The sequence below is a fragment of the Felis catus genome, chromosome C2, assembly GCF_018350175.1.
Source record: "Felis catus isolate Fca126 chromosome C2, F.catus_Fca126_mat1.0, whole genome shotgun sequence".
Classification (NCBI taxonomy): domain Eukaryota; kingdom Metazoa; phylum Chordata; class Mammalia; order Carnivora; family Felidae; genus Felis; species Felis catus.
This window is the reverse complement of record NC_058376.1, coordinates 131806552-131828881: the sequence shown is the minus strand read 5'-3', so window position 1 is coordinate 131828881 and position 22330 is coordinate 131806552. Positions and strand designations below refer to the sequence as shown.

The window sequence follows — 22330 nt, the reverse complement described above, 5'->3', positions numbered from 1 at the left end:
CCTTTGTTTGATGGTTCAAAGTGTAAATTGGGGGGAGAATGAAAGCCATTGTAGTGCTGGAATGGGGAGGAGGGATTTCCTGTCCAGGATTCTTCATGACTTAAAAACACCCTAGAACACCATCCTTTGCTGTTTCTCTGCCTTTACTTGTCTCTTTTTCCCCTTTGCCTTTCTTTCCTTTATTTCTTTATTCTTAATGTAAATTCATTTATTTTGAGAGGAGGGGAGGGATGGAGAGAGAATCCCAGGCAGGCTCAGCGCTGTCAGCACAGAGCCAAATGTGGGGCTTGAACTCACAAACTATGAGATCATGACCCGAGCCGAAATCAAGAGTCAGACACTTAACCGACTAAGCCACCCGGGCACTACTGTTTCTTTTTTCTTTCTGTATTTTTCTCTCCTTTTCTTCCATCGTCCTCAAATTCCAACTTAGAGAAGAAACAGGAAGCATGACGTGGTTGGAGGACAGAGTGATTTGTTGTGAAGTATTGTTGTAGTATCTGTGAGTTTGGAGAGAAAGCAGTGTATTTTAAATATTTTGCATGTACACGTGCATACTATATAAACTATGTGTAGATATACATGCGCATATATATGTATACATTCTTCCACAAACATTGCTGGCATGTTTACTGTAAAAGCGTAGTTGTCCTACACAAATAAGACCACTGACGATGATACCCCTAGTTTTGTTAATTGGCTAGGAGTAGATGAGAGTAAATAGTTTGTTCGGGTTTTCAAGAAAGAGAGCTCCTCTGTCCACAATGTCCAGTTGAATACCTTCTCCATTTCCCAACATACCACTTGCCTCTTTGCTAAGCAGTTATTCACTATTGAGGGAAGTGACTTGTAAAAATCATCTTCGTGTCTTCTTTCTAATCTTTTATTATATCCAGATTTGCTTTGATTCATGGCAGAGAACGATCCAAATTGTCGTAAACTGTCAGAAGCAATTCATTTGGGCCCAGTGATGTTAAATTCTTCCTACGTTAAGCTAGTAGAGTGTCTTTTATGCCTAGGAGCTGTTTTCCATTTTTCTGTCTCAAGACGCTTGTATTGTTCTACTTCCCATCTATTTTCATTCCTTCTTCACACTTGCCTCAGTGCCACAGCCAACCTTTCTGGTTCCATTTTAGGTTGTGTGGACACTGAAGAAGCAGACATTTATCTGCTCATTGATGGCTCTGGAAGCACCCAGGCCACCGACTTCCATGAAATGAAGACCTTCCTGTCAGAGGTCGTAGGGATGTTCAACATCGCTCCCCAAAAAGTGCGGGTTGGGGCCGTTCAGTATGCTGACAACTGGGACTTGGAATTTGAGATCAATAAATACACTAACAAGCATGACTTGGGAAAGGCCATTGAGAACATCCGGCAGATGGGTGGGAATACAAACACGGGTGCAGCCCTGAATTTCACGCTAGGGCTATTGCAAAAAGCAAAGAAGCAGCGAGGAAACAGAGTGCCGTGTCATCTTGTTGTCCTGACGAATGGCATGTCCAAGGATAGCATCTTGGAGCCTGCAAACAGACTGAGAGAAGAGCTCATTCGTGTTTATGCCATTGGGGTCAAGGAGGCCAACCAAACACAGCTGCGAGAAATTGCAGGCGAGGAAAAGAGGGTATACTACGTGCATGACTTCGACGCTTTGAAAGACATAAGAAACCAAGTTGTTCAGGAAATCTGTGCTGAAGAAGGTAGGGGACATGGTGACTTTACCTTTTGACTTCAGCTCATAAATTACTATCCTGCAATATTCGACATCACAGGTTTAGAGAAACAACATAAATTTCCAAGTCAATGTTTGTTGACTTGAGTAGCTATGTTTGTTCTCCAGAGCAGAACTAGGAGCCCATTATGGTGTTCTGATTAATATCGGAAGCATAAGAAAGGTGTTTGGAGGAGTTCTCCCTAATAAATATTCATTAGCCTCTTCCCACAGATCCCTGCTAGGTTAGACCTATAATTAGACACTGCAAATGATACCTGATTTTAAGTACCTCAGATGTATTTAAATTGCTTTTTAATAAAACTTCTATGAAACCTTTTAGAACTATGTCAGTAGTCTTCAACCGAGGGTGATTTTTGCCTCCTTGGGGGATACTTGCAATGTCTAGACTAACTTTTGTTTGTTGTAACTGGAGGAGTGCTCCTGGCATCTAACAGGTAGAGGTCGGGGTACTGCTAAATGTCCTACGGTGTCCTATGATGCATGGGCTGCCCTCCATGATAAAAATTATCATAGTGCTAAGGTTAAGATACTCTGAATTACAAATTAAAGATATAAATAACAAATAGAATAGCCTCACTTTTATGGCCTTCAGTGCTTTATTTACCTGTTAGCCATCCTCACCAAACTCACACTTTAGTATAGAATTATTTGTGTTTTGGATTTCTTGTTTGCCCTTAATCTTTTCACCTGAAGCCCACTTGAATAAACACCTTGTTTTCTTCCGTGCAGCCTGCAAAGAGATGAAAGCAGACATCATGTTTCTGGTGGACAGTTCTGGCAGTATAGGACTTGAAAACTTCAGCAAAATGAAAACATTTATGAAAAACCTGGTGAGCAAATCTCAGATTGGGGCAGATCGGGTGCAGATTGGCGTAGTCCAGTTCAGCGACATCAATAAGGAGGAATTTCCGCTCGATAGATACATGTCCCAGCATGAAATTTCAGATGCAATAGACCGGATGGCTCACATTGGAGAAACCACCTTGACGGGTGGTGCCCTGACCTTTATGTCTCAGTACTTCAGCCCTGCCAAGGGGGCCCGGCCCAATGTCAGGAGGTTTCTCATCCTCATCACTGATGGTGAAGCTCAGGACATAGTCAAGGAGCCAGCAGTAGCTCTTCGACAAGAAGGCATAATCATCTACTCGGTGGGGGTGTTTGGCTCCAATGTCACCCAGCTTGAGGAGATCAGTGGGAGGCCAGAGATGGTGTTTTATGTTGAGAATTTTGATATTCTGCAGCACATTGAAGATGATCTTGTTTTTGGAATATGCAGCCCCGTGAAGGTAGGTGTGAGCACATGCACTAGTGGCATTTTCCAAAATACGTCTGTGTTAGCCATTGTTGCTTGAATTAAATAAACTACTATTTGAACCTTGCAAACTTTGCTTAATTGGAATGTTCATCCCCGTGGCTTTTTACCTACGTATAAAATGCACCTTTCCTCATCAGAACTGTCGAATGAATACAGAATAATTTTGGTCCACCTGGATTGTTCCCCATTTGTAGACAAAGAGCACTAGGACAATGTCTTAGGCCTGGTTCCCCGGAAACAGAAGCTAAGTCAGAGGCTCTATGGGGAAGTGATTTTATTGAAGGCCTTTTCAGAAGGGGGTAAGGGAAGTGGGACAGGGCAGGGGTGGGAGCTGAGCGAGGAGGCAGTCTCAGCTATAGTACAGCTTCAGCCTGACCCCATGGGGAACCCTGGAGCCTGAGTTATACCAGAGTCTGTTCCACCTGGAGGCAAGCAGCCAGCCTCATATAACCGGTGTCCTTGGGCTATGTTTGAGGCAAGCAGTACTGGAGCATAACCTCCTGGGCGAGGTGACTGCCCTTTGACCTAACACCCAATGTATGTTTATTTGTTTTACAATTTTTAAAAGCCAGTACTTCTGTAAAGTGAGATAACATTTGTAAATACACTTTGATATTAAATCCTATCAAGGAGGAGTATCCTATGGGAACGTGAGCAACGGATGCCTTGAAGGAGGTAAATAGTAGAGTCCCCATCCTCTCTGCCTGTGAAACTGCAGAGTAATGCAGGTGATGAAACAAGTCGAGCACATAGAAGGGACTGATTGACATTGTGATCCCTGGGCCTTGATGCCTGAGGTGTTCTGAAAAATCTCTACGAAGAAGATGGGTCTTAACAGAGTTTTGAGGAAAGAGAGGAACATTGTTGGTCAAATAACAGATCTGTCCAACTCCCACTGGAAGGTTTGGTGATTGTGGTATGTGCTTTGTAGAAAACAAACCTGGATTGTATTTCTTGATAATTCCATCCAGAACAAATCTGAATCTTGAAAGGGTATCAACACTGAGCAATCTATACCCTAATCCCTTGGGTAATGCAGGCGGGCTCCCCAGGGCAGCCAAAGGCCAGAGAGATGTAGTTTCTTCTTTTGTGGAACCAGCCTTTCCTGAGAGCTTGGTTTATGACTATGTACACATGGCCTCTAGTTAGTGAGATAAGCACATTGATTGGCTCTGAGACTTTCAACAGAGTTTCAATAGCAAGCAAGTGGCTTGCAGAGGAAGGAAATGTGGTGAGCCTCTAGGAAGGGGGCCTATTTTGACCCCAGTCTGTTTCTCCAGAGTGGGTGAGTTAACATCTGGAACATACCTTTCTAATGCCTGTGGAGAGATTGTGCTGCAGAAAGACTTAATCATCAACCATCTTAGGATTCGACTTCTCCAGCATGAATGAGTTGTAGTTTGGAACTCTGTGCCTTTAAATAGAATGTGTTGCACACACAAGGATTAAGTAATTAACTGGGTCTTTCCAGCTTCACTGTTCCATGCCACTGACCCAAAGTTTGAAAAGTTAATAGGAGCACCATGCCAGGACCATTAGTTAGGCCAAGTGTGAGATGGGCTTATTTCTATGATGAGGCCCAATAATGAAAATAGATAATGTTTCAAGGAAGCTAAAAAGAAAGAAAATGTAACCTTGAAGAATCAGCTGTCCTATAACTGAAAAAATATACAGTGTTTCCAAATTCATTTTCATGTGGTCATTTCCCCAAGGTTTATGTTAAGAAAAAAATCCCATCCCTGTGGTTTAAAAAAAAAAAAAAAAAAAAAGACAAATTTGTGTAAATGAAAGCACATGTTGAAGAAACTATTTATACAGGAAAATGTCTACAGAATTTGTGTTTCCTTTTTAGTTTAAATCATTTGAAGTGTTTATTCCTCTGATCCTGTGACTGTTGGCCCCCTCTGTGGCCCCTACAGTAGGTTTCACATCTACTTTGTTCTAAAAGCTTGCCTGAGTATTTCTGCATACTAGCAGCACAAATGTACATGTATTGTGTCTGTTACCCAAGGAATGGACATCCTAATGTACAACTTGATCCCATGGAGAGGAGACCCTGGCAATTAAAACACAGGTGTGGGGAGAGGAGTCTCCCATGATGTCCAAAGCTAATTTCATGTGGTTTTCCTTTCTCCTTCTCTTCTAGAATGCAAGCGAATTGAAGTTCTGGATGTTGTGTTTGTAATTGATAGCTCTGGAAGCATTGACTATGACGAATATAATATCATGAAAGACTTTATGATTGACTTGGTGAAAAAAGCTGACGTTGGCAAAAATCAGGTCCGGTTTGGGGCTCTGAAGTATGCTGATGACCCAGAGGTACTGTTTTATCTGGATAACCTCAGCACAAAATGGGAGGTGATTTCGGTGCTCCAGAATGACCAGCCCATGGGGGGCAATACTTACACCGCTGAGGCACTAGGCTTTTCAGACCACATGTTCACTGAAGCCCGGGGCAGCCGCCTGCACAAAGGGGTCCCCCAAGTCCTCATTGTGATCACCGATGGGGAATCCCACGATGCAGATAAGCTCAATGCCACAGCCAAGGCCTTGAGGGACAAAGGCATTCTTGTTCTGGCTGTGGGGATCGCTGGTGCCAATCCTGTAGAACTGCTAGCTATGGCAGGATCAAGTGACAAGTACTTCTTCGTGGAGACTTTTGGAGGCCTGAAGGGGATATTTTCAGATGTGTCAGCCAGTGTATGTAACACTTCGAAAGTAGGTAAGATTTGTCAATTACATTTTTTCTTTATTATCAGCTGAGCTCTAAGTGAGGGAGAAACCAAAGCAATAGCCTTCAGGAGCAAGTTCTCTAGAGAAGAGAGAAGGAGCACCAATTGTCCTAGAACTCCCCATGTTATAGAATCTCAGGGCTGGAAGGATCTCAAAGACATTTCATTTGGCCTCCTCCCCATGGAGGAAATCTTCTACAGCATTCCTACTCCCTGCTTAAACCCGTCTAATGATGGAGAATTCACCATCTTTGAACAGGCTTTGTTGATCAGAACACAAAGTTGTTGACACATCCTTCCTACCCACTTCTACCTCCACGTCTTCTTCCTCCTTTTCACGTAAGAAATCAATTCCATCCCTTCCTCAGAGCCAGCAGGTCTTGCCTGAAGTCTTCTCTCTGGCAGTCTGGAAGTCTCCAGTCCCTTCACCTTATTTCTGTTATGGCAAAAGCTCATTTAGAACATGGAGCCTGATATTAAATTCCGGACCCCAGTGTTTCCAGAGCAGAGAACGGGGATTTCGTTTGCCATGTGTTTCTAGTTCTGTGGCTAGAGATTACATTGCCACATTTATGTATGTATAAACTCATTCATTCAGTTGCCATTCTACCCCTTTGTTTTAAAGGGACACTGTGGTCTATTAAAATTCCTTAGTATTTTTATTAAGGTGTGTTTTACTAAAAATACTGTCGTTAGATGAATTGCTGTTGATCCAGGATTCCAACATCTTGGGTGCAGTTCCTTTTCTGGTTTTCCTATGCCTTGCCTCCTTAGAAGGCAGCTACTACCTTTTTCTTTCATGAAACTAACAAAATCTGTCTCAGTCTTACTGAAAACTGGTACAACTCTTAGCTTCTGTTGGCCAATGACTAAAATTTGATCTGTCCTTTTAAGGCCACTGCAGAAGTTGACATTGAAATTTTGTATTGACAGTTCTCCCTTAGGTGTTAAAAAAATATATATAAGTTTAATTTCCTTTATATGAAACTAAAACAAAGGAATTAATGAGTTAACCAATTCCTAAAGTTAACTGATTCTGGTTGCCTTATTTCTCTTTATCCCTTTCTTGCTTATCTTGAATGCTGGAATCTCAGACACCTTTCATCTTAGGCTAACATGAGAATTAATTAAGTCAGTGGTGAGTTCTCTGGGGGAATTCAAGGAAATGATAATGTTTACCAGAAGGCTAAGGAATACACATGAGCCTGTGCCAAGCATAACTCATTCGTTGGCAGTGGTCTTTCATATTCTTTTTGTATTTGTTGTATTAACACAAAGGAAGCATCTCTAAACTGTGTTGCATTGTTCAAAAATGTTTTTCCTCAAGTAGATGCTCTTGCCTATATGGACCCGAAAAGGGGCTGAAAAAGAAGAATACAGACAAGATATAGACTGGAAGGCATGATTTTAAAACCTCAGTTTGCCCTAGTAATAACCAGAAAAGTATTGATTGGCTTAACAAGCCAGGGAGGCCAGGTCAATAATACAGACCATCTGTCTTTTTGTTTGAGTCTCTAAATGGATGTGTACTATTTTGTTTTTTCTTGTTGTGCTACCACTATCACTGGGTTTTCTGGAAGGGTTAAGGCTAGATTGCAAGTAAGAATGAATTTTCTGTGCCCCCCCCCCCCAATTCTCTGGCATCTCCGAAAAGAAAATGGCATTAAGACCAAATGGAATACCCAAGAAAGGCATAAAAGGATGAACTGAGTGTTTTTATTTCCTCTCAATTAATCTGACCACCAAATGGCATATGATAAGATAAGAAACCGTCTTCGGAAATATCATTTCTATATAGCAATGAACACATAACCTTGCCAGGTTCAAGAAAAAATAACAGCCTGATTTTTGTTGTTGTTATTTCCTTTCCTCTTCTTTGTAGATTGTGAAATTGAAAAAGTAGATCTTGTTTTCCTCATGGATGGCTCAAATAGCATTCACCCAGATGACTTCAGGAAGATGAAGGAATTCTTGGCATCTGTTGTTCAAGACTTTGATGTCAGTGTCAACAGAGTACGCATAGGAGCTGCCCAGTTCAGCCATACCTATCGGCCGGAATTTCCACTAGGAACTTTCATAGGCAAAACAGAGATATCGCTTAAGATTGAAAACATCCAACAGATCTTTGGGTACACACACATCGGTGCCGCACTCCGGCAGGTGGGGCATTACTTCCGGCCAGACATGGGCAGCCGGATAAATGCAGGTACCCCACAAGTGTTGCTGGTCCTCACAGATGGCCAGTCCCAAGATGAGGTGGCTCAGGCCGCTGAAGACCTGCGACACAAAGGTATTGACATTTACTCTGTGGGCATTGGGGATGTGGATGACCAACAGCTCATTCAGATCACTGGGACTGCAGATAAAAAACTGACAGTTCATAACTTTGACGAACTGACAAAGGTCAAGAAAAGGATAGTTCGCAACATCTGTACCTCGGGGGGTGAGAGCAGTAAGTATTTACTGTGTGCTTCATATTTCTTCCTTCCCTGTCTTTGCTGACATTTTCCTCAAGCTCTGTTTACATCCCCTGGGGCTGGTAGGAGAATTCAGATTTGTGCCTCTGGATTTCAGATTGAACTTTTCACCGTCGTCATGAATTTTTTTTTTTTTTTTTTTTTTTTTTTGTGACTCGTGGACTGCAAAACAGGACATATGAGAGCCTTTGTCTTTTTTTTTTTTTTCTCTCCCATATCCTGCGAGTGCATGCCTTTGTGAATGAGAATGCAGTCGCTTCAGAAGGTGTGAGGGAAAGGCCATTGTTTACAGTCTCATTGGTTTCAGAGGTTGGAGACTGTCTCAAAGAAGTAAACTATTCTACAGGTTTTTGTGGCCTGGCAATAGGGCCTTCGGGCTGCCAGGTGCTCTGGTACAGGTATATAGAGAATGAACAGCCTTGAAGATTTATATCTTTATTATGAAACGTTTTACTGCAGAAGTTAGTAAATATCTTCTTAAAAATTAGTCCACTTTGACATTTTCCCAACAGATGGAAAAAAAGGTCTTGAAAGAGGGATGATTTTTTTCTATCTTTATAGAAGTGCCCAACGGGTTGGCTGTGATTCTGTGTAACTACCTATGGTAAACATCAACTCTAGATTTTCACCAAGAAGAGGAAAGCTATATGGTTGCTAAGAGACAGCTCTGGAGACAGGCACCCTGGCTACAAATCCCTGCTCAAATGGCCATTTTTTTTCTTGGACAGGTTGCTTAACTTGTCTAAGTTCAATTTTCTCATCTGTAGAATGTGAACGATAGCAGCACCTAGTTCAAAAGATCATTGTCAAGATTAAATGAGAAAATGCGCATTTAAACTTTATAATTACGTCCCAGGTGTCATGCTTATTCAGAGCAAAGTCACTTCATTTTTGTCTACCACTGATCCATTAAATTTATTCATGGGGGCCAGCTCTTTCCTTGCCCCTAGTCACTTTCAGGAAATACGTGAACCTTTTCTCAGTGATTAATATGTCCATCAAAAGGTAACCACTAAAACTAAAAACTTGATTTAAGGTTACTCCTCTTTCCCAGCCTCCCATAGGCTGCTCTCCCACCACAACAGAGGAGGCCACGCATGGCAATTTACCTACTGTTGCCCACCTATTACTTCTACCCACCTCTTCCAGACCCTGTTCTCTTGTTGCTAGCCATGGTTTCTGACCTCTCCAGAATGGGTTAGGGAAGGAAGAAGAGCTAAAGAAATACAGAAAAGTTCTTGATTGATGATGCTTGCCAAGAATTGGTTTTCTGTGACCATGTAAATCTGGGTCCTTCAAAGGACCATTCATGGGTCCTTCAAAGACTTCCCTTCTTGACCTCTACCATCTCTCCCCCAACCAAAGCACATTTCTCAGGGGATCTCTCAACCATAGTTCCCTTAAAAAAGGTAAGCATGTCTCAATTCCAGAGTTGCCTTATGCCTTCCTCAGCCTCTGGGCATCTAGTGATCCTTCTAGCTTTATTCTGTCATCTCTTTGGCCTTCCAGTTAGCCTTCTTGGACAGGACATCAGAGGGGTCCACAACAACTCCTCACATGTGGCCATGTCCGCTCCATGGGAAACAATAACATATCCATTGCCCCAGTAAACACTGGAAGTTAAGGTCCCTCGGTGTGGTCACCCCTCCTTTGCAGAGAGATCAGTGTGCCATCCTGTGACTCATTCTTTAGAATTTCTAGCTCTCTCTTAAAGCTCCTCTTACCTGGCTTAAAGAGGAAGTTACCTCCTTTCCTTCTATGTGTGTGTACGTGTACATGTAGTGAGAGACCTCACAGCACATCAACAGTTCTCTCCCCCAAAATGTTCTCTTAAGCTCTAAGCTCAAACCTTTTATAAGACCCAGTGTGTAGGCTAAAGGTTAAGAGTCGCATAATTGATTAGGGGCTACTGTCTTCATAAATTCTGCATGATATCCCCATACTTTGGAATGTCTGGTGACCTCAGCCAGACCTTCCACATTAATTTCCTGTTTGAGATGAAATACCCATTTGCAATTATTAGGCAGAAAATTATCTTGCAACCATCTAGTCTCTACTTGAGAAAGTGAAAGAAAACCACGGTGAAAGTGAAAACCAGGAGTATACACTCCCAAGTAGTCACTAAATTATCTGTAAAGGAAATAGTCATGAATGTAAAAATAAATAAAAGTACTCTATATGAAGATAAACTTGAAGTCATTACTGCAGCAAGCAAGAATGTGAAGCCTTTGTAGCCAAGCTGCAGACCAAGGACTGGTGAGCCTGGGATGAACACTGATAAAACCCCAAAAGCATGTGAAAATATACTAGAGAATACCAGCTCTTCTTAAACTATAAAGCCCGAGTCAAGGAGATCAGATAATAGTTTGGTATGACTCAAAGCAAATCAGGCTTAGAGCCTAAACACCTAGCTTTGCTTCTTATTTAAAATACACATAACTTTGGAGAAGTCCCGATCCTTTTTTCTCTCATTTGTGAAGTTAAATCCTCTTTCTCTGATTGTGTATACGATTCAGTGTGTGAAAGGACAGGCAGCTGCATAGAGATAGGAGAGAAGTGACTAAGAATCAGTGTTGCTTTTTTTTGTTTTTAATGTTTGTTTATTCTTGAGAGAGAGAGAGAGAGAGACAGAGAGACAGAGAGAGAGAGACAGAGAACAAGCTAGGGAGGGGCAGAGAGAGAGGGAGGCACAGAATCCAAAGCAGGCTCCAGGCTCTGAGCCAACACAAAGCCCGATACGGGGCTCAAACCCACAAACCGTGAGATCATGGCATGAGCCGAAATCAGCCGCTTAACCGACTGAGCCACCCAGGCACCCCAGGAATCAGTGTTTCTTGAGCATCCATGAAGGGTTGAGCATGGCGCTCTAAGCATTTTAAATGCATTATCTGATTAAATTCTCTCAAAACTGAGTGGTTTGTGTTTTTCTTCCCGTTTATAATGAGGAAACTAGGGTTTAAAGGAATATTGATAACCTGGCCCAGATCATACAGGAAGTAACAGACAACAGATGTTGAAACGTAGTTCTGTCTGACTCCAACCCTTTTTCTGTTGTTGGTAAATTAAGCTGTCTTCTTGCTATAGTTGTCTAGGTTATCTGATGCTGACATTATACAGGACTGGTGTCTAAGTGTTGTGCTTCGCCAATTAATAGCTGAACTTAAGACATGGTGTGTGTCCTGAAAGTGTTCCCACAAGCTGCTGCCCCCTAAGGAAACCACTTGCTGTGAAAATATCACTTCTACTTCTAGTAGAAGAACTTGTAACCTGCATAACCTATCAACACTAACCACCCAGGAAGTGGTAAAACAAGATTAAGGTAGTTCAGTGTATGAACCCCAGACAAACCTGGATCTGAATCCCAAGTGTGAGATCCATGGTAATAACTGGGAGACCCTGGACAAGCTGCTGTAAGTCACAGTAAAGTGAATATTAGAGGAGTTTCAGCGTATGCTGTTTCATAAGGATAAGTGAGATCATGAATGGGAAGTACATGCCATATATGCACAGAATATTAGTAACTAGCAGAGAGTATTGCAGAGGGTATCTTGAAATGATCTGATAAATACAAATACATGGAATCATGGGGTCAGTTCACAGAAGTACCATTTACCAAGAGTTCCTTAGTTTGGGAACATTAATATTTTTGCAGTGGTTCAGATTTACATTCAAATTTTATGTCTCAGTATACGACAAATTCCCGTAAGCAACTGAACTCCAAAGTCTGTTTTCTTACCTTTACTCATGCTTATTTTCCCGATTTTTCTTTGAGCCTGCTTATTCTGACCATCTAGAGGAGATATCAGGCAGTGTTCGGGACATGGAAATGCTCCCTTTTTCATGGAGCCGTGATGAGGGTAGCAAAAGAATCAATGGTACCTCTTATCGTTTGCATCATCATGGATAGATTAATCAAAAAGAGTTAAACAAGAGGTTAGTCTGATTAATATGATGATTTGATTCAAGGAATGTGAGAAATGTAAGGACAAAAATAGATGATCATTTGCAACTTTCCTTGACTAGAATCTCTTTAGGTCTATGTCTTAATTGCGTTCTGTAGAAAATGGAGCTCAAAGCAAAGTTTATATGCTAATCCTTTATGTGCTACTACTTTGGGAGTACAGTCCCGGGGAAGCAAGAATGAGTGTAAGGGAAGTGATGTAGGAAAGGACAAAAAGTAAATACAAGATGGTATGTTCCTAAGCTTGCTGCAGCTTCTTGAGAAACCATAATTGGTGCATTAGTCATGCAGAATATCACCAAAGAAGCTGTATGGAACAACCACATAGATGGGTCCATCAGGGGGAATAGAGAAGAGGATCTATCTGCCAGTTTCCCCTCAACTACTGCCTTTCATTGATCAGAGTTACTCTCAAGGAGAGTTAATTCTCCCACGCTACTATGTTGTGTTATCCAGTCTTTCAGGGAAACCAGACACAGGACCCACAGTGAATTATATATGTGGCGGTAAGTGGTGGAAGGAGCCAGAGTTCCTGTGAGTTCAGCTGAGGTGGACATGGGAACCAGAGTTATCATGGCCCTCCTGCACTGAGGATGAAGGCCATGCCAAAGACTTGCCCTCGGTCATACACTGTTGGGACACCAGATGATGATGGAAGCTGAGACTATCCATTGGACAAATGTCCAAGTCCTGGATTGGGTAGGGGAGAGGTAGTGAGTCTGAGAAATATATGAACCGGGTCTCTTACACTATTTTCTAGATGATTCTTTTTTCATCTAAAATACCCCTTCTTTCAAAGGCCCCGAACAAATTTCTCTCTTATCCCAACCAACAACTGCCAATAGCCCAACTTTCCCCTTTAAAATATTTAGGAATTGTTTTCTAATCTTACTGATATGTCCTACCTTCCTAACAGTATTTATTAATACTAAGAATCTTCCATCAACTCCAATTATGGACTCTCTTTATAAATCAGATAATTAAAATGAGTTTTTAGGTCTGGCAGGAAAACTGTTAAGACTACCTGTTTTACCTCTCTTCTGTTCTTTTGTATTTTTATTTTGGAATGTATAATCTGATTTTTATAAACAAGAAAATTAATGCCTGAAAAGGTTGAGAGATTTGCCAGAAGTTATTTAACAGTAACAGAGTTGTGACTAGTCCGTGACTGAGAGTAACCGTTGAGCCTTCCCACTTAACGACCTCCCCCTTCCAGGCTTCCACCCTGGTTTGTGAGGGTGCTCAAAACAAGAGTTTTGCTTCTCCTTGTTATCTCCCTCCACAGCCAGCCCTGTGGACTCCCTTCCTGATTTGCCCTGCGTTTATTGCCACTTTTCAAGATCCCTTCCTCCTATCCTAAATTAACCCTTCCTTTTTTCTCTTTTCCAAAAACAATTCCTGCCTCTTGTTAGCTCTGAAGGGCTCCTGATTGGAGGGCCAATGTCTCTGTAGACTTGGTAAGGCCCTTCCTTCCATGAGAGCCCACTTGATGAGTAGGTCTACTCTAATTGTATTCAGACATATAGTTGCCAACTCTGGGCTTGTTTCTCAAATTCCATTCCATTGATCACATTATTATGGAATCATTTGTCAATTTGAATTAGTTAAATACAAGGAACTTATTTTACTAGAGTTTGTACTTCCAGTAATCTAGACCAAAAGTTAAAACACTTAATTTTTAGAGGGGACAGTTCCCAGGATCATTCAATGACATTTTGGCATTGCTGCCAATGTTTGTTTTTTCACAAGAAACTGTTTTCCTTGAAGGCTATGATCTGTTTGGGTTACTGAATGGTTTTCTGTTGAGGGGTTAAAACAGTGTTCATCCAAGAGTGAAACTTGCAATCTCAAGATAGAAATGAAAGGATATCGATTCAACAGGGATTTTGGAAAGGACATATTCTGATGCTTTTGGCTAGTTTCTTTCTCTTTATCTCCTTTTCTAAATATTGCAGAACAGATTTTCCAATAAGTATATATGGCAAAGTAATCAATAAATAAAAACTAAAGAAAACCCACCTTTCAGATTTTTTTTGATAACAGCGATTTACCTCAAATGTGATGGTGAAAATTGATGACCAAATAAGGCTTTTATTTTTCCCTCACCCAAATCTTTTTTCATTAAACATGAATAAGGGCACAAGGGAGTGGGATAAAAATGAATCAAGTTTACTGACCCTTATTTTAAAACTTGAAAATGACATTTTGATTTCAAATACTTGCAAATGTACAATTGACCAGTGTGTCTAGAGGTAGTGTAGGTGGGCATTTGTCCGCACAACAGATACCCGAAAAACTCCTTTTCTAACAAAGCAAATTAAAAATAAACTTTCCCTCCCTATTTTTTTTTTGTTCTTTTTTTAGCCAAGAAAACTGGTAAAATTTGCTGTATTTGTATCCAGCTGAATTTGCTGGAAAAAGTTGAAGTTTTGGAAAGCTGAAGTTCTAGAAAGAAGAATGCATATGTCCTACGACTTTATCCTTCTCTGATTATACTCCCTTTCGGAGGCTTAGTTTAAATTATGAAGTGCCTTCTAGTTTCTCCAATGCTTACATGTCCCTGGCCTTAGTAGGGATAAGAGCAAAGCACTCTAAATGGAAAACTCTAAGTATTTCTCGAATCCCGGAATGGCAAAGGTTTTAGCTTCCTGACTGCCTGAGCTCTGAAGGCAACACCGTCTTTGGCATAAACTAAGCAAGATCCCAAAGGATCTCTTGGAGTTTTTCTTTTTTACTTTTTCCTTTCTGAGTGGATGTTAGAAGACAAAAAGAAGATGGGGCGCCTGGGTGGCTCAGTCGGTTGAGCGTCCAGCTTCAGCTCAGGTCATGATCTCACGGCTTGTGAGTTCGAGCCCCATGTCGGGCTCTGTGCTGACAGCTCGGACCCTGGAGCCTGCTTCAGATTCTGTGTCTCCCTCTCTCTCTGCTCCTCCCCTGCTGGTTCTCTGTCTCTGTCTCTCTCTGTGTGTCTCTCTCTCAAAAATAAATAAACATTAAAAAAAATTTTTTAAAGAAGACAAAACGAAGAATCAAAGATTGTTTTTAGAGAAATCATCATAGTCCTCACTTTAGACAAATCATGATTTATTTTTTCTAAATGACTATTCAAATTTTTGTATTCCCTTCTAGTTAAAATTTGTTGAACGACCTTAATTGGTAAGTAGTATGATATGGATTTCCTATTGTAGACTATTACCATTTCCACTATAATTTTATTTTTTTTTAATTTTTTTTTTTAACGTTTATTTATTTTTGAGACAGAGAGAGACAGAGCCTGAACGGGGAAGGGGCAGAGAGAGAGGGAGACACAGAATCGGAAGCAGGCTTCAGGCTCTGAGCCATCAGCCCAGAGCCCGATGCAGGGCTCGAACCCACGGACCGCGAGATCGTGACCTGGCTGAAGTCGGACGCTTAACCGACTGCGCCACCCAGGCGCCCCACCACTATAATTTTAGATATTTAGATGATTTTGCATGGCTTTTTCAGTGGCCACAAATGAAGTCTTTCAGAACTTTGTTACAAAATCCTCTAGATTTTATACCAGTTAAAAAAAAATTCTCTCCTTGTACAGGTTGTTCATGAGTGATTCTAAGCCTCTTCCTGTATTCGCTCATGCTGTTCCTTGTTTTCCAACTTTATAACTGGAATAGAAATAAGAATTTCAAGTACCTTGATTCAGACACGGCATCCAAGCCAAACAAAGGTATTTGTGGATCTAATAAGATATACTTTTCCCTTGAACCCTAGATTGTTTTGTGGATGTTGTGGTCGGATTTGACATCTCAACTCATGAGAATGGGCAGACTTTGCTCGAAGGTCAGCCTTGGATACAAACCTACCTTCAAGACCTCTTACGTGCCATCAGCTCCCTCAATGGGGTAAGCTGTGAGGTGGGCACAGAGACTCAGGTTAGTGTGGCTTTTCAAGTGACCAATGCCATGGAAAAATATTCCCCCAAGTTTGAGATCTATAGTGAAAACATACTGAACAGCTTGAAGGATATAACAGTTAAAGGACCATCTCTTCTCAACACAAACCTCTTGAATTCTCTGTGGGATGCGTTTCAGAATAAATCAGCTGCTCGAGGAAAGGTAACCTGATTTTATTTTATTTGTCAATCTGCGATTTCAATGGCATCCTTTTTACTCATTTTTCTTTTTGAATACTTTCCTAGGTGGTTCTCTTATTTTCAGACGGATTGGATGATGACATTGAAAAGCTGGAACAAAAATCTGATGAACTGAGAAAAGAAGGTATTGAACATAGGGAGAGGTGGGAAAGGAGTGTTTAATGACTTAATAACCTCAGAACTTAATTCTGGCTCTTACGTTCTCAAGCACTCAACTAACCCTAAATTTGCCAACCAATACGCATTTGGGGGAACAAATGAGCTCTCAAAACATTTGGCGTCTACTTTTTCCTTCATACTCTATGCGAGTGAAACAGCACTGAATACAAAGTCATACCCTTTCTCTTGTATCGCTGTGTTTCTTCTTCCTGAGCTTTCCTGGAGAGTGTTCCTGTCTCCCTTGGTGTCTGCAGAAGTGAACAGTGTATTTCTTCTTGACCAAGGAATAGGAGAGTTGGATTATTTTCTTCTGAGACTGGTAAAGTTTTCAGAATTGCGTGCATTGTTGGACAAGTCTACTCGTGTTTTGGAGCTTCCTAATTAGTTCCTTCCTTCAGACCACAGAGGGACCAACCATGGTGCTTATGAGTTTTTCAAGCACTGGTGCTGGGCTTTTCATTTTGGGAACCTGTGCCCAGACTGACTTATTGTCAGTTTTACTAAAGTATGGATCAGTGGAAGAAAAATGCATCCACATGTTTTGGTTTGACTAAGAATAGAAATACTTGTCTGTAAGTGCATGCTATTGGTGCCCCACCCAGACCCCCTTTCCAAGCAGATTCCTCCATCTTCAAGCTGCTGTGATTATTGGCTGCTAGAAACTCACAGGCTCTCCTTTGAAGAATTGCTGTTGGCCAGGGGAAGCCACTGGAAGGTTACTCCCTACCCCACCTCTAGGCTGCAGGTAGAGTAAAAAGAGTTGGTCCTTTACCTCAAAATGGCACCAGTTCTGTGGTGTAATTTATGTTCTAGAGTTCTCCATGGGATCAGGGTGAAGCTAGTCTTCAGCTGAAACACTTTTGAGCTCCGCTCCTTCCCCTGCCCTATCTTGCTTTCACCCTGTTCTTCTAAGAGTGCTTCCTCAATAAATTGTATGCATCCAAATCCATATCTCAGGCTCTTCTTCTGGAGAACCTGGCCTAAGACAGCTGCTTAGGCTGCTCCCCAGTTAGCTGCTAGAAGCTGGGTGGACTTTGTCTTTTTCGTTTGGTTCTCTCTCCTCAATCTTAAACAAATTACAAAGTTAACTGAATTTACAGCTGGAAAGTAATTTTTATTTTGCCCTTTATTTGCTAAAGCTGATTTCTTTTTATTCTTAAAAGTCTTGGACTTGTTTTATGATCTGAGGTGGAGATATTAGTGAAGACTGAGCATAAGTCTCTAGAGTGCTTAGTGTGGGTGGCTAGGGTTTTTTGGTGTTTTGTTTTTTTTTTTCCAGCGCTTCTTTTATGGGGAAAAGATACATCAAGTTTTCTCCATGAAGTTTTCCTTGGAAAATCCAGATTTCTAAGACCAACCTTCTTTCTCCCAACTCCCAAAGAAAAACTAATAAATGAGCTTCAACTCCAGAAGCTGGATTTTTAATACCCCCCAAATTCAGAATCTTTGAATGGGACTGATAAAGGGATGGTGGCCATAATGCTTTTTTAAAAGTGTTAAATGGCTCTCAATATGGGTAATGAGTACCTCTAGTTCTGGCTTCCTATATTTAAACATACATGATTTCAGTTGATGTTTGGCCCCATGATCTATTAACCTAGGAAGGCCTCCCTAATTTGAGGCCAGGTATCTGTCTATCTATCTATCTATCAATCTATCTCTCTAAACCGTGCAATTATCATGATACAAAAAGAGACCAAGAGAAAAGAATCCTCAGTGGTGGCTGTGGCTTTATAACTAATCCATATGGAGTGGAGTTTGAATTTAATTTTTTAAATCTGGTGCTCTAGAGTCTTCCCAGGGATTCTTTTATTCTTTCAGGTTTTATAATCTTTTCTTCCTGAAATTATTTTTATAAATTGTATTTAAGATCATCTGACTTCTTTCTACAAAATTTTTTTTAACGTTTGTTCATTTTTGAGAGCCAGAGACAGAGCGTGAGTTAGGGAGGGCACAGAGAGCGAGACACACACAGAGTCCGAAGCAGGCTCCAGGCTCTGAGCTGTCAACACAGAGCCCGATACGGGGTTTGAACTCATGAACCATGAGATCAGGACCTGAGCCGAAGTTGGACGCTTAACCGACTGAGCCACCCAGGTGCCCCAAGATCATCTGACTTCTTATTAGATGAGTCTGAAAGGAGCAGAATCGGAGTCCTCCATCCTGAGAAAAACAGTTACAAATAATAGTTCTTGCATATTTCCTGCAAAACAACAATCCCATGGTTCTCATGACTCTTAAGTTTTTATATTTCCTGGAACTAAAAGAAAAATTCCCCCCTTATAAATAGATCCATTAGCATGCCTTCTCTTGATCATTAAACTTTGTTGATGAACTCAACATTCTTCTGTTTCCCAGCCGGCTTCACCATCCTTTTTCTCCTTGTCATTCTCATTCCTGGAAGAGTGGCTAATGCCTTGTTGGTTTGAGACAAGCCAGAGATGTCAATGCTACAACCAGGGAAGTCCAGGCAAATCAGGACACGTTCGTCACCCTATTCTTTGGTGTTTCTTTCTTCCTTCCATTTTAGCCAGCCACTCTGCTTTCCTCTCCTATAACTTGAACCTCCCCAGTATGTCCCTGAAACTTTGTTCTCTTCATTCTTCTCTTCTTCTCATTCAAAATAATTCAGAATCATATTACACTTAGAAGGCGTTCTGAACTTCCAGGTCCATGAACATTTCCTTTTTTTAGTTCATTGGTTTCCAAGTCCTATCTAAAGAATTCTTCACCCATCCATAATGAAATGAGAAAACTTAGTCCAATGGAGTCAGGTTTTCATAAAGCTAAGTTTATTCCATTTTAGGATTGCTCTTTACTCTGATGATGTTGTTAGTATGTTTTTGTTACTAAGATATCCTTTGATTGTAGGCTTTGGAATCAGGCTTTCCAGGTAGAAACCTAAAAATACCACTTGAGCCAGTCATTTAACTTCTCCAAGCTTCAGTTCACTTGTCTGTAAAATACAGCTATAATCCTACATACCCATACAGTTGTATTTGTATCTTAAAATAAGATAATGCATGGAAAGCACTTAACCAACCCCCAGCCACATAGTAACTATTAATAAATGAGAGCATAGTAGTTACTATGGTTACCTCCACCATAATGATGGCCAGCATTATTACCATTACCATTTCAAGGTTATATCAGTCAATATTTATCATTTCATGTTTGTATTAATTAATACTGTGCTAAGTAATTCAACCTACTGTCAGTCCCTGAACGTTTTCTTTGAAATAGTCTGGTCTATAAAATTCCAAAGCTTATGAGCTACAGCTCTGGATGATTATATGTCATTTGTTTCTAATTGCCTGACAAGAGGTCTTTTACTGTCGAACAGTCTCTTATTATAATTCCAACTGGATTATTGATTCCTTATGAGGGCTTTATAGCTGTGCTTCTCAAACTTCAATGTGCATACAAATCATGTGGTGGTTTTATTAAAATACAGATTCGGATTCTATAGGTCTGGGATGGGGCTTGAAATTAGGTATTTCTGATAAGTTCCCAGGTGATGTAAGTCCTGCTGTCGAAGGATCCCCCTTTGAATGGCAAAAATTTAGAACACTTGCTTTTTAGATAGATGAATTCCTGTATATCTTAGTATGCTCTCTGGGCCCTTTTTACATCACTATATCTCACTTCAAATCATGAGGGAACTGGAAGTTCTACTGTAATATCCCCTGTCTCCAGTTTAACTAGTTTTAAGAAAATGTAATTCCTTGTGTTCTCTGATGATAATCTTGTCACTTGTCAGTTTTACATTGCGTGGTTGGGGGAAGTTGACAACAAAATGAGTGTTCCTCTTGCAACTGTTTTCCTAAAATAACAATTTAGGTACATATGCAAACAGATTAAAATAACCAAACCCACCTCACCTGGAGTAAACTGTGTTGGATAGGCCTGAATGCCCTCATAACTGTTGCTCTGGATGGAGCCAGCGACTCAAGTGACCTGGCTGATCTTCTCTACATTGAATTCGGGAAAGGGTTTGAGTATAGGACCCAGCTCACTATCGGAATGAGGGACCTTGGGAGCCGACTGTCAAAGCAACTGGTATGTTACTTAGAAAAGGCTGGTGAGTTTAAACTTTGTGTCTTGTATATAGATTTAATATTTATGCTTATGAATTTCACTTGGGAATGAAAAAAGCTTTTCTGAATTAGTGAACAACCTAAATAAGAGGGTGTTTTGGAAAAAAAAGTGATAGAGATCTGTCAAAGCAAGTTGAATTAATGTGGTAGGCAAAAAAGAAGGAAGAAACTGAATAGCACCTACAGTCCCGCCCGAATTGTAGTCACTGAACATAAGTGCCAGAGGGAATCTGGGTGAGAGGATGAATCCGCTGCTCCCTCAGCCAGCCAGTGTTCACAGCCCTTGCGGATCCTAAGTGTTCCAGCTTACCACAGTGAGTATAATTCTAGTGTTTAAGATGTGTGTTTTCCCTGCAATGTGGCCTGTAAAGGAGAGTCAACTGCACTTGGAGTTCAACCAAAGAAAGAGCAGCCTGCTTCGATGTTGGAGGAAGAACGAGTGATGGGATGATAGACCTCCTACGTTGTCCTGTGTGTGTGATCAAAAGCTTTTTCAGTGTCTTCACTGAGATGTTTGCCTTGTGAACTCTTTTTAGAACCTAGTGCCGATGGGAGATGCATTCCAGTCATGCCCCTTTCAGAAATGTACATGAACTCAAACTAGAGGGAAGGGTTACTGAGTTACATGGCACTACTTTCCCCTTAATGACGGGCTAATAATTTGTGATTCACTGATGATTTATAAAATCTATAGTCACATCAAGACCCTTTCCAATAACATGCTAGCTCCTGCTGTGTCTCACCCATAGAATTTGCATACAAATAGATGTTTAAACACAATTTGTTCAGTGCAGAAATTATGTAAAAATAATCACTTCAGGAACATAGAGGGGCACCTGGGTGGCTCAGGTTGGTTGAGCATCTGACTCCTGATTTCAACTCAAGTCATGATCTCAGGGTCATGGGATTGACCCCACCTTGGGTTCCACAACTAAGTGTGGAGCCTGCTTGGGATTCTTTCTCTGTCTCCCTCTGCCCCCTCCCCAGCTGGTGCTCTGTACTGACAGTGTGCACCCCGACATGGGGCTTGGTCCCACGACCCTGAGATAATGACCTGAGCCGAAATCAAGAGCCGGCACTTAATCAGATGAGCCACGCAGGCCCCTGTGGAGAAATTTTTTCTAATGGCTGTAAAGGAACATTATATAATAATACAGAAGCACAAGTGCTAAATGGTTATAACAAAACATTTTCATTGTTCATCACACTAGAATTTTGATGGGAAACTTCTCAACACAAAGATTGATTCTACCCTACTAAGGCCAAGCATGGTGTTTATTGAGAACTGAATTTTCCTAAAAATTTAATCTTATGGGTTAATTATAAAAATGCAGTGGAATCTGTCAGTTTTTCAAAGGACAACAATGTTCAGGATAAAATTCACTGACATTTTTCAATCTATAATACGGTTTTTCAGCCTGGGTATAAAGAGGAATCTTCTCCCCATGCCCCCACCCTCAGCAAGTGTTTTGGAAATGTTGAGTGTGTAATTGGTGTGTTAGAAATCCTGTTACAAACTTTTCTGGAAGTGTTTACCACTGGACTCCATTGCAAGCCATATGACATTGGACACTATCTAAATCCTCAAGCATACAAAGATTTCACAAAAGGGGAAAAGGAGCAAACAGCATTCATCATATCGAACAAAATATTGGGGGCAACATTATATGAGGTAATCAACAACATCATGGTCAATGCTGGGATGGGGTGGAAACAGGAAATGAGTAT

General features: G+C 41.0%; 1 protein-coding gene across 1 annotated transcript in view; it reads left to right on the top strand.

Annotated features, from left to right (window-relative positions):
• The window catches only part of COL6A6 (collagen type VI alpha 6 chain), a 166350-nt gene that overhangs the window by 51329 nt on the left and 92691 nt on the right, over positions 1-22330 (top strand). The window contains exons 5-11 of the mRNA XM_045037620.1: positions 1137-1697; positions 2462-3022; positions 5194-5769; positions 7662-8231; positions 15965-16308; positions 16392-16470; positions 20410-20564. Coding sequence (XP_044893555.1) covers positions 1137-1697; positions 2462-3022; positions 5194-5769; positions 7662-8231; positions 15965-16308; positions 16392-16470; positions 20410-20564 — 2846 coding nt within the window. The remainder of the gene's footprint in view (positions 1-1136; positions 1698-2461; positions 3023-5193; positions 5770-7661; positions 8232-15964; positions 16309-16391; positions 16471-20409; positions 20565-22330) is intronic.